Source organism: Triturus cristatus, chromosome 3_1 (genome assembly GCF_964204655.1).
Source record: "Triturus cristatus chromosome 3_1, aTriCri1.1, whole genome shotgun sequence".
NCBI classification, from domain to species: Eukaryota; Metazoa; Chordata; class Amphibia; order Caudata; family Salamandridae; genus Triturus; species Triturus cristatus.
This window is the reverse complement of record NC_140583.1, coordinates 512,177,280-512,192,736: the sequence shown is the minus strand read 5'-3', so window position 1 is coordinate 512,192,736 and position 15,457 is coordinate 512,177,280. Positions and strand designations below refer to the sequence as shown.

General features: G+C 46.1%; 1 protein-coding gene across 1 annotated transcript in view; it reads right to left on the bottom strand.

Annotated features, from left to right (window-relative positions):
• Positions 1–7,647: 7,647 nt before the first annotated feature.
• LOC146860507 (aminopeptidase Ey-like) overlaps positions 7,648–15,457 on the bottom strand; it is a 188,991-nt gene continuing 181,181 nt past the window's right edge. Inside the window, exon 20 of the mRNA XM_085644419.1 lies at positions 7,648–13,268. Coding sequence (XP_085500545.1) covers positions 13,110–13,268 — 159 coding nt within the window. The 3' untranslated portion in view covers positions 7,648–13,109. The remainder of the gene's footprint in view (positions 13,269–15,457) is intronic.

Here is a 15,457-nt window from a genome sequence, read left to right as displayed (position 1 = left end):
TTTTTGGCAGGACAATGCACCTTTTTTTCCCTCTCTCCCTTCCTTTCACTTTCTCGTCACACTGCCGCTTGTGCACTGGACGCGTGCTAATTGTCCTGACCAACCTTCTGCTGTGATTCGCTACCCTGCCCTCTCCGGACTCGATCGCGCTATTCTTTCCTTTAGATACCGCCGTCCTCACTTTCGGCTCACTCTGGACGCGTTCTAGTTGCCATGACTACCCTCCTTTGTATCTCGTCACCGTACTCACTTCCGGCTTCACTCCGGACGCGCTCTAGTTTCCATACCCACCCTCCTTCGTGATTCGCTCACTGTCCTTCACGTGACCTGTACGCGCCATTCATTTCCTCCCCTCCGGGCTTCTCTCACTTCAATTTCTGCCTGATTCACGCCGGCCCTTGACACACCACGGACTCCCTGGGGCTGATTCATTCGCCTTCCAACCCTGAGTACCTCTGTCACCTCCGACCTTTTTCCACCACCCGATTCCCACTCGACCAGGAACTTGACCTTTTTTCCCTTTTTCCCTTAGATTACCTATTGACTGGGTTCCTCCCCCCCAATTAAGTAAGTCTCGCCCTCAGTCCCCTGTCTTTCCTTCCTGCCCTCTATGAGTTTTTGTTAACTCCTTCCCCCCCCCCCCCTTCTTCTCATCTCTCCAGCTTAGTTAAACAATTCACGGACCTCATATACTTCCCCGAGGCCGTGGCCCACTGGTCGAGTCTGCCTTCCGGTTGTCAGTTTAGCCCTTCTCCCGCCTGGTCACGGCCGGGTTTTCACTTCACCCGTACTCCCCCTTATTCACTCTATCCCACTCCTTGGCATGAATCGTTACTCCGCTGCGCAACTTTCCTTAATTGACCTCGAGTGTCAGTCTTCGTTTCCCTGCCCGATTCAGTCGGCTTTGTTGTTCCGTCCGTGCACAGACGCCTCGGCCTCCTTTTACTTTTTCTGGCACATCACCCAAACCACACCGGCTGTCTTCCTGATTTACACAGCGTCTTCTTCTTTCCATAGGTCTCTCCGCTGTTGCCCCCTTACACGTTGGTTATCCCTCACTTCCCCTCTTTTCCCATGGGATACACCACTACCCTTCCCCCCCCCGGTCCCCTCTTCTCTTCACCCCGGTTGCAATTACTTACGCGCTTTCACTTGCACTTCCTTGGTTACCCAGGATTCTTGTACCTTGGTCGCCAACCTCCGCTCATAGTCACTCGCAACCACGTTGTTGCACGCTTTTCCTTTCTTCCTTCTACTGGTCCATTCTAATTCAGTTTCTTTCTGAGATATGTCTCTCTCTTACCCCTAGCACTGCCCCAAGTATATGTAACCAGTCCTGATGATGGCCTAGATCTCTACAGGCCGAAACGCCGTCGACTTCAACAGAGTTATTCTTGGCGCCCTTTTGGCCACGGGCATTCGATCTATTGTTCCTTGTAAACCTCTAACATTAATTGTTTGGATGCCCAAAATTTGCCACATTTAATGTACCATTGTTCTCTCTGTTGCGCCCCTTTGTTCACCGCTGTATATGCCACTTCATGTGTCACTGGCGCCGTCACAATTTTCACGAGCACTTGTGCACAGTATTTTGTTGGTTACATTGCCAGTAAATGTCACGCAGTGCTTCTTGTCCATATGATCTGTACATATGACGTAATATGTCCATCATGTGTTGAGTATTCTTAAATATATGTATCTCTACACTGTCAGTCTCCCTGTGTCTTTCCTATGTGGATTTATTCCTCTAATAAGTTCTCTATTTAATGGTTTGCTTTTGCATAACTTGTCCTCACAATGAATTCCACATTGAGACATTGTTGTTTGATATAATGTACACCCCAGTTCCACTGTGGTTTATGGGCTACCTCCTGTGGTCTGATATTGTCTACTTTGAGCAACTGCCTGTTGCAAGAGGTCGTCCCCTTTGGGACTTTCTTGTTATAGTTGCTTGATTATTTCAGGCATTGTCTGTGTTTGAAAAAAATTTCACAGCATGGGTTCCTGGGAGACCCCAAATTACTCCGACGAATATATACAAAGAATCCTTTCTGGACCCTCTCTCCTCTCTTCTTCTAACATTTCTGCTCCCTCTGGAGCTGCTGAATCACGAATCTTACTCAATAGACTTGAAAGACTCAAAAAGAAGCAGATCCGTACTGATCTACATGCTCGCATGCTGACGGAGTATCTAAAATCTAATGTCATTCCATTAGGCCTACAAATCCGCAACGTCCCGGCTATCTTCACACAGGACCCTAAATTTAGATCCGGTTTCAGTCATCTGGCCACCACCTGTTCCAGACATTGGATGGTCCTCGGTATCGATACAGCCTTGGAGCACAGCCGTAAGGAGTTAGCTGAAATTGCTGAACTAGACAAACTCATCCTCGAAGATAACACCATTACAGATGCCAAAAACCTTCTTGATAAAATAAACGCCACCATCTCCACTTTCGACACCTTTGAACAAAATAAGAAGATAAACAAGATCCAAAGAGACATTCGCTATTACAATAACGAACAAACTTATCCATATTTGAAGGACGACTTTTACGACACACCATACCAACCTCCCAAACAACAAAAGAACTGGGGCCGCTATCGTTATCACCAACAAGTGTCTTTTTCTGACTCTTCCAATACATCAGCTGAGGATTCCAGCCCAGGAGAAGGTCCTAGTACCTCACGACCCCAAAGAACTCAACCACCTAGACCACTACCTTTACTTCCAGCCGGTTTTTTAGAGTCAAGCTGAGGGAGGGGCAGGGGACGTTCGAGAGGCAACCACCAGTATCAATACTCTGGAGAACGCCAAACCAGAAGGAAGTTCTACCAATTGGGACCGAACTAAATCCAACCGACTCTTCAACGACACTCCCCATTTTCAATCTCTCTCAACATAACCTTACCCCCTACGAGATCAACCTCCTCAGCAAAGGACTTTCGTTTGTACCCACAGACAGAAGCAATTTCTTTGAGATCCAGGAGAATTTATTACAATTCTTCAGAAGAATCAGACTTAAACAATTCTTCTCGGAGAGACCCTCACGTGAACAAAACACACGCTCTCTTTTTCATTTGCCATCTACCTTCAATCCTCCATCAGTATTGATGCCCCCGAAGTCCTCACTTTTGAGAGAAGGATTTTACTTGAGATGAAGAATATTCAACGACAACATGAATTTGTCCCTTACAACCTATCCTTGTCAGAAAAACAGGCCCTTCAATACCTTAGTAAGAACAAGGATTTAATCATTAAGCCCGCCGACACAGGGGGAGGTATTGTCATACAAGACAAAACCAAATATGACATGGAAATACTTCGTCAACTTAACAACGTGGAACATTACCGCGCTCTTCCTTCTGACCCTCTACCGGGTATAAGATCAAAAATACTTACCCTTACTGACCAGGCCAAATTGGACAATATCATCTCTGATAAGGAGGCCTTGTTTCATAACAATAGTAATCCACGCACTCCAGTACTCTATGTCTTGCCAAAGATACATAAAAATCAACAAAATCCCCCTGGCAGACCTATAGTATCTGGATGCGGTTCCATTCTGGAGCCCATTGGCAAATACGTTGACAGCATCCTCAAAGAATTCGTGCCCATGACTGACACTTTTGTCCGAGACAGCATGGATTTGATTAACCTTATCGAAGACACTCCTTTCATACCGGGTACTAACTTGATAGTGGGTATGGACATTGAATCCCTCTACACCAATATACCCCACAGAGAAGGGCTCGAAGTTATAAGAACTATCCTCAACACTCGTCCTTCCCCCACAAGGATACCTACTGACTTCGTGATGGCCCTTCGGGAAATTGCTCTAGAGAACAACTACTTCTTGTATAAAGACACTTATTATTTACAGATCAAAGGAGTCTCTATGGGCGCATGTTTCGCTCCGAATTTTGCCATCCTGTACGTCCATCACCTTGAAAGCACACTGATCCTTACCGACCTTAACCCCTTCAGAAATAACATCACATTCTGGCGTCGCTATATAGATGACATCTTGCTCATCTGGACAGGTGACAAGATTTCTCTATCACAATTCGTTGACTGGCTACACAATTGCCAACAACATCTTAAGTTTACAGTTGATCCAAAGGAAGATAACCTCCCATTCCTAGACCTCACTCTACGGGTTGAAGATGGTAAAATTGGAACATCACTGTACAGGAAACCTACGGAGCGTAATACCTTACTCCTCTATTCCAGCCACCATCCACGCGGTCTCCGTGATGGTCTTCCATTTGGCCAATTCTTACGGATTCAACGTAATTGCAAATGGCGCAGGGATTTCTTCAGGGAGGCCGAAGTATTAACCTCCAAACTCGTGGCCCGTGGCTACCCCAAAAAACTGGTCACTAGGGCACGGAAACGAGCATGGTATGACCATCGTGATACCTTGCTTACCCCCAAAGAAAAAAGATCGAACAGCCGGATCCTATTTGTCTCCACTTTCTCACCCTCCAGCAATAAACTATCCAGGATTATCAAATCACACTGGAACATTCTAGCTCCTCTTACCATCTTCAATGAACCCCCTCTATTTTCTTATCGCAGAGGAAAGAACATAGCTGACCATCTGGTACATGCTATCACTTGGCCTCAAACACCGGCTATGTCAGAGTCAATTCGGAGTTCATGGAAGCTACCTCCGGTGTTGGGCCACTACAAATGCCAAAGGTGCGCAGCATGCTCCTCAACTACCAACACCAAAACTTTTGAACATAATGGGGTGAAATTTGACCTACATTCCTTTACCAATTGTAGGTCTCAAAACGTTATCTACCTTATAAAGTGCCCCTGTGACAAACTCTACATCGGACAAACTACCCAGATGGTCAAGGACCGCATTCTAAAGCATCGTAGCCGCATCAGATGTGGGATCCTAACAGCACCCTTGGTCTCCCATTTTAAAGATAAAAATCACAATGAGTCCGACTTCACCTGGCTGGTAATTGACAAACCGTCCATACCAATAAGAGGCGGAGATATTCAAAGACTTCTGAACAGATGCGAATGCCGTTGGATTGCTCGCTTTAATACCATTGAGCAGGGCCTGAATTCTCTTGACAAATGGAATTCCACACTTGCATAACTGTATCTGTGCTGCCTACTGCTTACTCTGTCTATCTCATACATTCAACCAGCTTTGTCTTCTCTTGGGTTGCCACCCATAATTGTCCATTCCTCTTCCAATTCCTCTTTTTCCCTTCCCTTTTAATTCCTTCTCTCACATACCCCCCCTCTCTCTCCATTTCTTGCTGCAGTGATTCTGCTAATAGTCTGCATTATCAAATTGTACCTTCTGATGGTTTGTGGTTTTATTTATTGTATGAATAAGATGGGTATTGTTTTCTATAATTGCACTAATCATTTTAGTCCCCATTCCTGTTTTTATTTCTGGCAGGACCATGCCCCTTTTTTTCCCTCTCTCCCTTCCTTTCACTTTCTCGTCACACTTCCGCTTGTGCACTGGACGCGTGCTAATTGTCCTGACCAACCTTCTGCTGTGATTCGCTACCCTGCCCCCTCCAGACTCGATCGCGCTATTCTTTCCTTTAGATACTGCCGTCCTCCCTTTCGGCTCACTCTGGACGCGTTCTAGTTGCCATGACTACCCTCCTTTGTATCTCGTCACCGTACTCACTTCCGGCTTCACTCCGGACGCGCTCTAGTTTCCATACCCACCCTCCTTCGTGATTCGCTCACTGTCCTTCACGTGACCTGTACGCGCCGTTCATTTCCTCCCCTCCGGGCTTCTCTCACTTCAATTTCTGCCTGATTCACGCCGGCCCTTGACACGCCACGGATTCCCTGGGGCTGATTCATTCGCCTTCCAACCGTGAGTACCTCTGTCACCTCCGACCTTTTTCCACTACCCGATTCCCACTCGACCAGGAACTTGACCTTTTTTCCCTTTTTCCCTTAGATTACCTATTGACTGGGTTCCTCCCCCCAATTAAGTAAGTCTCGCCCTCTGTCCCCTGTCTTTCCTTCCTGCCCTCTATGAGTTTTTGTTAATTCCTCCCCCCCCCTTCTTCTCATCTCTCCAGCTTAGTTAAACAATTCACGGACCTCTTATACTTCCCCGAGGCCGTGTCCCACTGGTCGAGTCTGCCTTCCGGTTGTCTTCAAGTAAGTTCAGCCCTTCTCCCGCCTGGTCACGGCCTGGTTTTCACTTCACCCAGACTCCCCCTTATTCACACTATCCCACTCGTTGGAATGAATCGTTACTCCGCTGCGCCACTTTCCTTCGTTTCCCTGCCCGATTCACTCGGCTTTGTTGTTCCGTCCGTGCACAGACGCCTCGGCCTCCTTTTACTTTTTCTGGCACATCACCCAAACCACACCGGCTGTCTTCCTGATTTACACAACGTCTTCTTCTTTCCATAGGTCTCTCCGCTGTTGCCCCCTTACACGTTGGTTATCCCTCACTTCCCCTCTTTTCCCACGGGATACACCACTACCCTTTCCCCCCCTCCCCCCTTTCACCCCTTTTCTCCCCTTCTCTTCAACCCGGTCACAATTACTTACGCGCTTTCACCTGCACTTCCTTGGTTACACAGGATTCTTGTACCTTGGTCGCCAACCGCCGCTCATAGTCACTCGCAACCACGTTGTTGCACGCTTTTCCTTTCTTCCTTCTACTGGTCCATTCTAATTGAGTTTCTTCCTGAGATATGTCTCTTTCTTACCCTTAGCACTGCCCCAAGTATATGTAACCAGTCCTGATGATGGCCTAGATCTCTACAGGCCGAAACGCCATCGACTTCAACAGCGTTATTCTTGGCGCCCTTTTGGCCACGGGCATTCGATCTATTGTTCCTTGTAAACCTCTAACATTAATTGTTTGGATGCCCAAAATTTGCCACATTTAATGTACCATTGTTCTCTCTGTTGCGCCCCTTTGTTCACCGCTGTATATACCACTTCATGTGTCACTTGCGCCGTCACAATTTTCACGAGCACTTGTGCACAGTATTTTGTTGGTTACATTGCCAGTAAATGTCACGCAGTGCTTCTTGTCCATATGATCTGTACATATGACGTAATATGTCCATCATGTGTTGAGTATTCCTAAATATGTGTATCTCTACACTTTCCGTCTCCCTGTGTCTTTCCTATGTGGATTTATTCCTCTAATAAGTTCTCTATTTAATGGTTTGCTTTTGCATAACTTGTCCGCAGTTTGCAGTTGGGCAGTCTAATTTCACAAAGTATACCATTGCTAATTTGATTTTCTGAAACTCAATAAAGCCTATCCCTTTTGGGTCACTGAATTTTGGCAAGTGAAAGCAATATTTACATGAACACTAAGGTACAAAGCTTACTCATTAGGTACTTGAAAGTGCTCACTAAAATGTACTGCAATGTTTAAAGTGACAGCATTAGTGCCTCGTACACCACCATGAAAAAATAGAGAATTGAATAAATGCATATGATTAAAATTATATAAATAGCCCACTTGCCTGAAGCTGCAGCGTTATCACATGCCTTACTGCAACAAATGTTGGGGGTCGTATAAGCCCCTCAGAGGGTCTCATGGCCCAGAGGGATAAACAGAAGCGGTGCATGAGAAACACGTGCATGTGCCCTCATCTATATGTACATAACAAAATTAATTATGCTTCGCCGATAGGCCTTTATTTCATTTTGAAATTCTGCATATTATAGTTTACAAAATATACAATAAAAGTGTTCATTCTTTCACTTTTACCTATTGTTTAAATAATTACAAATTAACATTTTTTTATTTACAGTTATATTTTCTACAATTGAAATATATACAGACAGGAATCAATTATACATCTGAGATGTCAAATTCGGTAGTGCCAGAAGAGAACAGGATACAATCAGAAATTGAGAGGCATAATCAAAGTTATCCAAAATCCAGCTTTGGTTTTCAGCTGAATCGATTTTTCTCGACGGCCTTTTCTCGTCATGACACTGTTCATGGTAGGTATTTAAACCAATGCTATATTTTATGTTGTGCACACAACAGCAGTGGTGAAAGCAGTCCCTAAATAGATATGGAACTAAAGAAACGTGTGACTTCTGAGACCTGACAATGCACAGACACTGTCAATCGACCGATGCAAGAATGCAAGAGACCTAACCCTTTATTGAACTGGAACCATCTTACTGCCAGAAATGTGCAGTAATGGTCTATCAAGAGACTACTCTAACAACAACCACAGTGCAGTTAATGGCCTTTGGAAATTACCCACTTGTTTCTTTGGAGGCCAAAAACCAGGTGCCCTTTTCACGATTTGATTGATTTATTGGTTAATTTATTCATTTATTACTTTAATTTATAGGGCGCAACAGCTACCCAAAAAGGGTTTCCCGGCACCAAGCGGACTAGGTGTAGCTAATAGAAGGCAGTAATAGAAGGAGTTACCGGTTAAATAACCAGGTCTTGAGTGATCTGCGGAAGCGTGTGTAAACAGTCTCTTTGCGTATGGCGAGAGGAAGGGTGTTCCACAGTGATGGACCTAGGTAAGTGAAAGATCTTCCCCCCATCCTGGATAGTTTGAACCTAGGTACTGTGAAATATCCGAGAGTGGTAGATCGTAGATGGCGAGTGGGGGCATAGGGACGGACAAGAGAGTTAAGATACTGTGGTGCCGCTCCCGTTTTGATCTTGAACATATAGCTCAGGGTTTTAAATTTAATGTGGGTCTCCACCCTGAGCCAGTGTAGGTTACGGAGGTAGCCAGATATCAGGGGGGCTTTGGGAACCTTGCAAAGTAATCTTGCTGCAGTGTTCTGTACTAACTGCAGTCTTCGAGTCACTGCTTTGTTTGAGCCAAGGTAAAGGATGTTTCCATAGTCCAGCCGAGAGGTGATGAGGGCATGGACCACTGTTTTCTGGGTGTCATCTGGGAGCATCCAGATGATCTTCCTGAGCCATTACAAGATGGTAAAGCAGATAGCTGTGACCTTTACTGCCTGATGGTGCATGGTTAGAGAGTCATCGATAGTTATCCCCAAATTACGGACATGACTGGAGGGTTTGGGGAGGGCGTCCATCTCAGCAGGCCAATGTAGTGGGCCCCACAGATCTTTATTTTTGCCTAGGATGAGGACTTCTGTCTTATCACCATTTAATTTCAGGTGATTGCGGTTCATCCATGTAGCAATTTTCCCTAGGCCTGTCTGAAGAAGGGATGTCGAGCCGGGGTCAGTACTGGAGAGGAAAAAGATGATCTGGGAATCGTCTGCATACGTAAAAAGAGTTAGGCCTGCTTGTTCTGCTATGTCTGCTAGAGGCCTGACATATACATTGAAAAGAAGAGGACTAAGGATGGAGCCCTGGGGCACACCATAGGGTGATGGGTAAATGTTGGAAGTGTCTGTGACAGAGAAGATCTGGAAAGTGCGGTCGGTTAAAAAAGAAGTAATCCAGTCCAACCATGAGCCACAGACTTCAGTGTGTTGATTAGGACTGAATGGGAGATAGTGTTGAATGCCGCACTAAGCTCTAACAGTATCAGTGCGACTGTGTCCCCAGTGTCGAGATGATGGCACAACTTCTCTGTGACCCCCAACAGTGTGGTTTCCGTGGAGAATACGGTTCGAAAGCCGGATTGAGAGGGGTGGAGGATTTTGTGAGTTTTGACAAACTGAGAGAGATGGGAGTGAATGTGTCTCTCAAGAATTTTGGAGAAGGCAGGCAGGAGTGAGATGGGCCTATAATTAGAGAGGACACTAGGGTCGGCAGAGGGCTTTTTCAGGAGAGGGGTTACCATGGCGTGTTTCCAATGCCCAGGGACTGTGGATTCGAGCAGGGAAGAATTTAGAGCATTCAGGATGACGGACAGATGAGAGAGGTCCAGCGGTTTTAGTGTGGAGATTGGCAGGGGATCCTCTGGGGAACCGGATTTGACCTTTCCAAGGATGATTATCAAGGAGTCTAGGTCAAGAGGGGGCCAAGAGACTAGCTGTGGAACCGTTTGGGGAGGGACAGTGAGGTGTGGTAAGGGTAAGGGTAAGGTCTGGGGTAAGATGATGGATTGAGACTGTGGGGTTTTGCTTACATGTGTGTTAGCAATTTCAAAATAAATGTTCTCTATTTTTTGCGTGAAAAATTGGGCAAGATCGTCACATTGACGTTTAGTTAAAGGCAGAGGTTTTGCTAGGATCTCAGAGCCGGAAAGCTCTTTAACTAGGCCAAAAAGTGTTCTTGAATAGTTAGTGGCATCCGAGATGGTTTTGGAGACAAAGCTAGCCGTAGCGGAGTTACAGTTGTTGTGGTATAATTTTAATGCTTTTTTGTAGACAACTTTGGAATCAGGTGAGTAGTCTCTTCTCCATCTCCGTTCCAAGGCTTTACATTTAGATTTCTCAGCCTTTAGAGCTTCGTTAAACCAAGGGGCTGGAGGTCGGTGGTTATTTATTTTTTTATTTTTGAGGGGGAGGCAAGAGTCAAGAGCATCTAAAAGCCAATCGTATATGTTTCCTGAACTTACGTCAACCGTAGAATCGGATGTGAGTGGGTTGGCACAAAAGAGCTTGTTGAGGACACCTATATTCAGTTGTTTCCAGTCTCTTTTGGGGACCTTGAGGGAAGGGAAAAAAGGGGTAGGGGAGGAAAGAGGCGTTAGGCAGAATTTGGATATAAAGTGATCTGACCAGCATATGGGTGTTGCCGGGGCACAGGGGATGTGAGGAAGGCTCGAAAAGATGTGCAGGTGGCCAGCACTATGAGTGGGGCCTGTATTTAGTAGGTTAATATTCATAGCTGCGAGGTCAGAAATGAAGTTGCTGCAGGTAGAATTAAGGGGATCGTCAAGATGTAGGTTTAGGTCCCCTAGGACTGAGAAATTCTTGAAATTTAAAAGGAAAGGGGTTATGAGGTTGGGAAAGGATGAGGCCTAGTTGGTGGGCGGTAAACTAAAACACCAGAAAGTGTGAAATTGGGGTTGAGGGATATTTTAAATAGGGCGGCTTCACAGTTGGGAAAGTCTAACGGATAAAATTTGCATTGAAAAAGATTTTTAAAGATGATGGCTATCCTCCCCCCACTTTTTGTCCTTCCTGACGATGGCATAATTGGGAGGTAGTGCTGCTGCCACATCAGGGCCGGCACTCTCATGGAGCCAGGTCTCTGTAGGGAACAAAGCGTCAGGTTGTTAGTCTAGAAGAAGGTCAAGGATCTCCATTTTATGCTCAGGGATTGATCGGCAATTTAGACTGAGGAACATAAAATCTTTGATGGGTCGGACTGACGAGTGAGGGTAGGATTAAGTACCAGGAGAGGTGAGGCGGAGGGACTGTGAAGTGACAGGGGCAAAGTTGCAGCAGGGACAGATCTTCACAGCTAGGCTGTCAGCAGTGAACCGGGTGCATTTTGGGTTAACTGGGGGGCGAAAAACTAGGAGTTGTTTAGAAGAGAGATTCAGCCGATTTATGCACTTTTGACCAGGGGTCGTGGCCCCTGGCCCAATTTGGGCGCGGACAGGCGCAGATGGGCTTGCCTTTGGCGCGCCAGCGGCGCGCCCGCTGCGCGGGAGAAGTGGCATTGGATTTAAGTAGAGTGGAGCTCTAGGTCACGTGACCGTCAGAGCGCCGCCTCCCCCAACCCTGAGCAGCTGATAGTAATCAAGGAAAGCGTGCACACGCCCACACCCTCCACAACAATCAGGGTAGAAGCCCTGCGGTGGGCCGAGGTGAGAGCGCGAATTACCACAAAGTGCAAATAAAATGCCGAGTGAAGTATGAGGTTGTATTAAAAAACAAAGGACAGAGATTCTTTTTTTTTTTTTTAAATCGCCAGAGCGCAGCAATTAGACAGCAGCAAGCCTCCGCTTTACTTTCAGGATCTCACCCTTCAATTACTGTGCGCGTCCGCTGCGCGGGAGAAGTTTAAGTTCGCAATCACTGCACATGAAGGTTCCATAAGATATTTAAGTTGATACATTTAATTATTTGTTTATAATTTTATGGCCTTATTAGTAGCATCTTATGCACGTATCTAGGTTAAAACCTATGGCTCTCATGCTCACTGTCGATACCAGTATCAGGCGCAAACAGTCTTGGTGACCAAGGGGCATGTTTATTACTTTTGTGGCAAGGCTAGTGCAGCATGTCTCCTTGCTGCACTGCTGCGTCACAGGGAAAGGGCAGGAATGTGCCACATTTTTCAAATACAGCTCATTCCTGCCCTTTTCTCTTGTGCTGGTGCCATTGTGGCAGCCTAGCGCCAATGCAGGCACCCTTGCACCATGCCTGTGCTGTAGACAGGATTGTTTTTCTGCTCGTAGGGGCATTTTCCTGCATAAAATTAATCCTGAGAGGCTTTCTCCTCTTTTTATGTGGGCCGCAGAATGCAGCACACATAGAAAGAGGAAAAAACAAGAGGAAATTAAGATAATTCTCCTCGTTATGCCTCTACTGGGTAGGCATATCTTTTTGCCACATTTCCAGGTTTACCTGTTTTTGTGAATCTAGGAGTCCATCAAAATCAATGAATGTTGCAAGGGAACACGCACGCAACACCCATGGAGTAATGCGATTTGCGCTGTGTTACATTACTCGAGATTTATGAAGCCACCAGGGCCACACAAGGTGGCCTTGCATGGCATCATAAATCTCACTTTCCATTTGCGTCGCTCTTGCAACACGTTGTGTGGTGCAAGAGTGACGCAAAGGGGATCATAAATATGCCCAAAGTGTCCATGTTAGCCATTTTTTGGTAACAATACGGTAGTAATGGCTAGGGTATTTATCAGGGCACGATAGAAATTGAAGGTGACAGAAATAGACCTTATTCCAACAGCCTTTCAGCTTTTACTAAAATATGCACTATCATTAGAATTTGCATTAGCCAAGTACTTATCAGTGCTTAAAGAAGATGACTTAATGGACACCAGGATTCCATATGGAAACATGGTCATCCAAAAGTGTACGAAGTGGAGAGTAAATGACTTCGTTCTTGGTCTGTCATTAATCAGTTTCGATAAACTCAGTCGCAGTGAGCACAGTAATTTTTGTAAAAGACAATGACATTTGTCGATGAGCGGCCAGACTTCTTCTGCCCTTCAAAGCATCTTTGGAAATTGAAGGATATTTCTGAGTTTTATTAGGGTGTGATGGCTTCCCGCTCAAACCACTGCCGCACAGACTCCCTGTTCTCATTCACCCATTTTATGTTTGCCTTGGTCTTCTCCAGGGCCTGCTCCAAGGCCCGGGTGCCAGAACCAAAGCCGATGTCCTCGTTGTCCTTCTTGAACTTCTCCAGCTGCAATTCAAAAAGAGGAGTAGAAGAACTGATTATGCAGTTTTCGCATTAGTTTCAATTTAGCTTTTTTACTTAGTTCAGTGTTTTTATTGAACATTTACTTTATTTTAGTTCACGTTTTTATAAAGTGTCACTCAACCACAAGAATTTCTGGGTACTGTGCATTGTAAAGTATTAGCCTGCCAGCAGGACCTGGGGCTTGATTGAGAGTTTGGCGGGCAGATTAATCCATCACAAACATGATGAATATCCAGGATATCCACCATGTTTGTGATGGGGTACCCATCTACTCTAACTCTTGACCTTCCCCTCCCCGCTAATATCTCCCTTCGATAACACAGACTTTAGCCCTGGGATGGGCTCTCTATCCTTTTCGTTGTGGAGAGAGGCCGGGTGCCGAGCCTTGGGCCTCTTATTTGATGAAGGGGATATTATTCCTTTCTCGCAGCTCAGGGCTGACTATGGCCTCCCAGAATCCGAACGGCTGCACTACCTGCAGGTGCGACACTGGGCCATGCATCCTTATAACCGGCGACTAGGCTCCTCACTCCCTACGAACGATGGCTCATCACACGGGCTTCGGACAAGAAGTTGACTTCTGATCTGTATAACATGCTCTTGTCTCCTTATACCCACATCTATCACGCGGGCCAAACGTGCTGGGAGAGGGAACTTGGCCATAGTCTTAGTCCCAAAGAGTGGGAGGGAGCATGTTATAGGGCACGTCACACAGCGAGGCACGTAGGCCTTACTGAAACATTCACCAAGGTTGTATACAATTGGTACTATACCCCGAAGAGACTCCAGCACGCTGACACTACACAGAGTCCTGACTGTTGGAGGGGACGTGGGAAGAGGGGCACATTTGTTCACCTTTTGTGGGAAAGCGAACATTTACAGACTTACTGGATGCAAATACTCGATGATGTTGACATGCACCTTGACATGGAGTTTCCCCGGCTTCCTGCATATGTTCTACTGGGGGTACCAAACCCGCTCACCTACTCTCTGAAATCTAGGAGAGGGAAGCAGATTGCAATAGCACTAGGTGCAGCCTTGCATGGCATCATAAATCTCACTTCCCATTTGCGTCGCTCTTGCAACACGTTGTGTGGTGCAAGAGTGACGCAAAGGGGATCATAAATATGCCCAAAGTGATCGCAAATGCTTTACACACTGCCTCTGAGATAAGCCTGTCTGCTTGTGCCAAGCTACCAAGGGGTGAGCAGGGGTATTTTAGGAGTGTATTCCCCTCACCCTGATTAGAAGCAAGGGTCCCTACTTGGACAAAGGTACCTACCTGTGCCAACTAAAAAAAACCTTTTCTAACTATTGGGCAATCATAAAATAAGTTAGAGGAATGGTAAGAAATTGCCTTTGTTGGGGAAAAATGAAAGAGTTTAACATAATAATGTTTTTTTTATTTCTCTCTTTTTGTTCCTAATTTTTACATTCTTATGGTACTACGACCAAAAGCCATCCAAATGTGGGTCCTCGTTGTGCAATTCGAGGTTTTTGCCAGTCTTGAAGGTGTCACATGAAGATATTACAGAAAGACTACTTGACCTGAAACCTAGATTCACACAAAGATTAAGGCACGTTCAACCAGGCATTTCCCTGCAGCCTCCAGAACATTAATTAAAAAGTCTTGGTGGTGCTCCTAGTCCTTCTAGCAGAACCACCAGGATCTTGAAAATATTACTAAAAAGCCCTCCCAGGGCACTATTGGGCACACCCTTCTGGATCTGTGAATAATAAAAGAACGTCTCCAGCTGCTCATTTATTGCTCTTTTTTCAATAAAAAAAATCTTTATATATTTTTTTCTAATAGTTGGGGGCCGCAGAGGGAGCCTCTGCAGCCCCTGCAGCACCTGCAGCCCCTGCTAGAGCCCCAGCAGGAACCCTTACCTGGTGCAGGCAGGAACCAGCAGCTTTATTTTTAAAGTGGGTGCCCCAGTGCCCACCTGGGCCACCCACATTTCTGAAAGTTGGGGGCTGCAAGGGAGTCCCCGAGCCCCTAGCCCTTGCCGCCTCCCCAACCAGCATCGTAGCAGGAGCCAGCTCACCCAAGGCACCCCCAATGTAGGTAATTGTCGGGGACCAAGGGGACCGCCCAATGCTCCAGCAGCCATTCAACCTCCCTAGTCAACTTCCATTGTGGTGCTGGCAGGACACTTACTTTGCCCCAG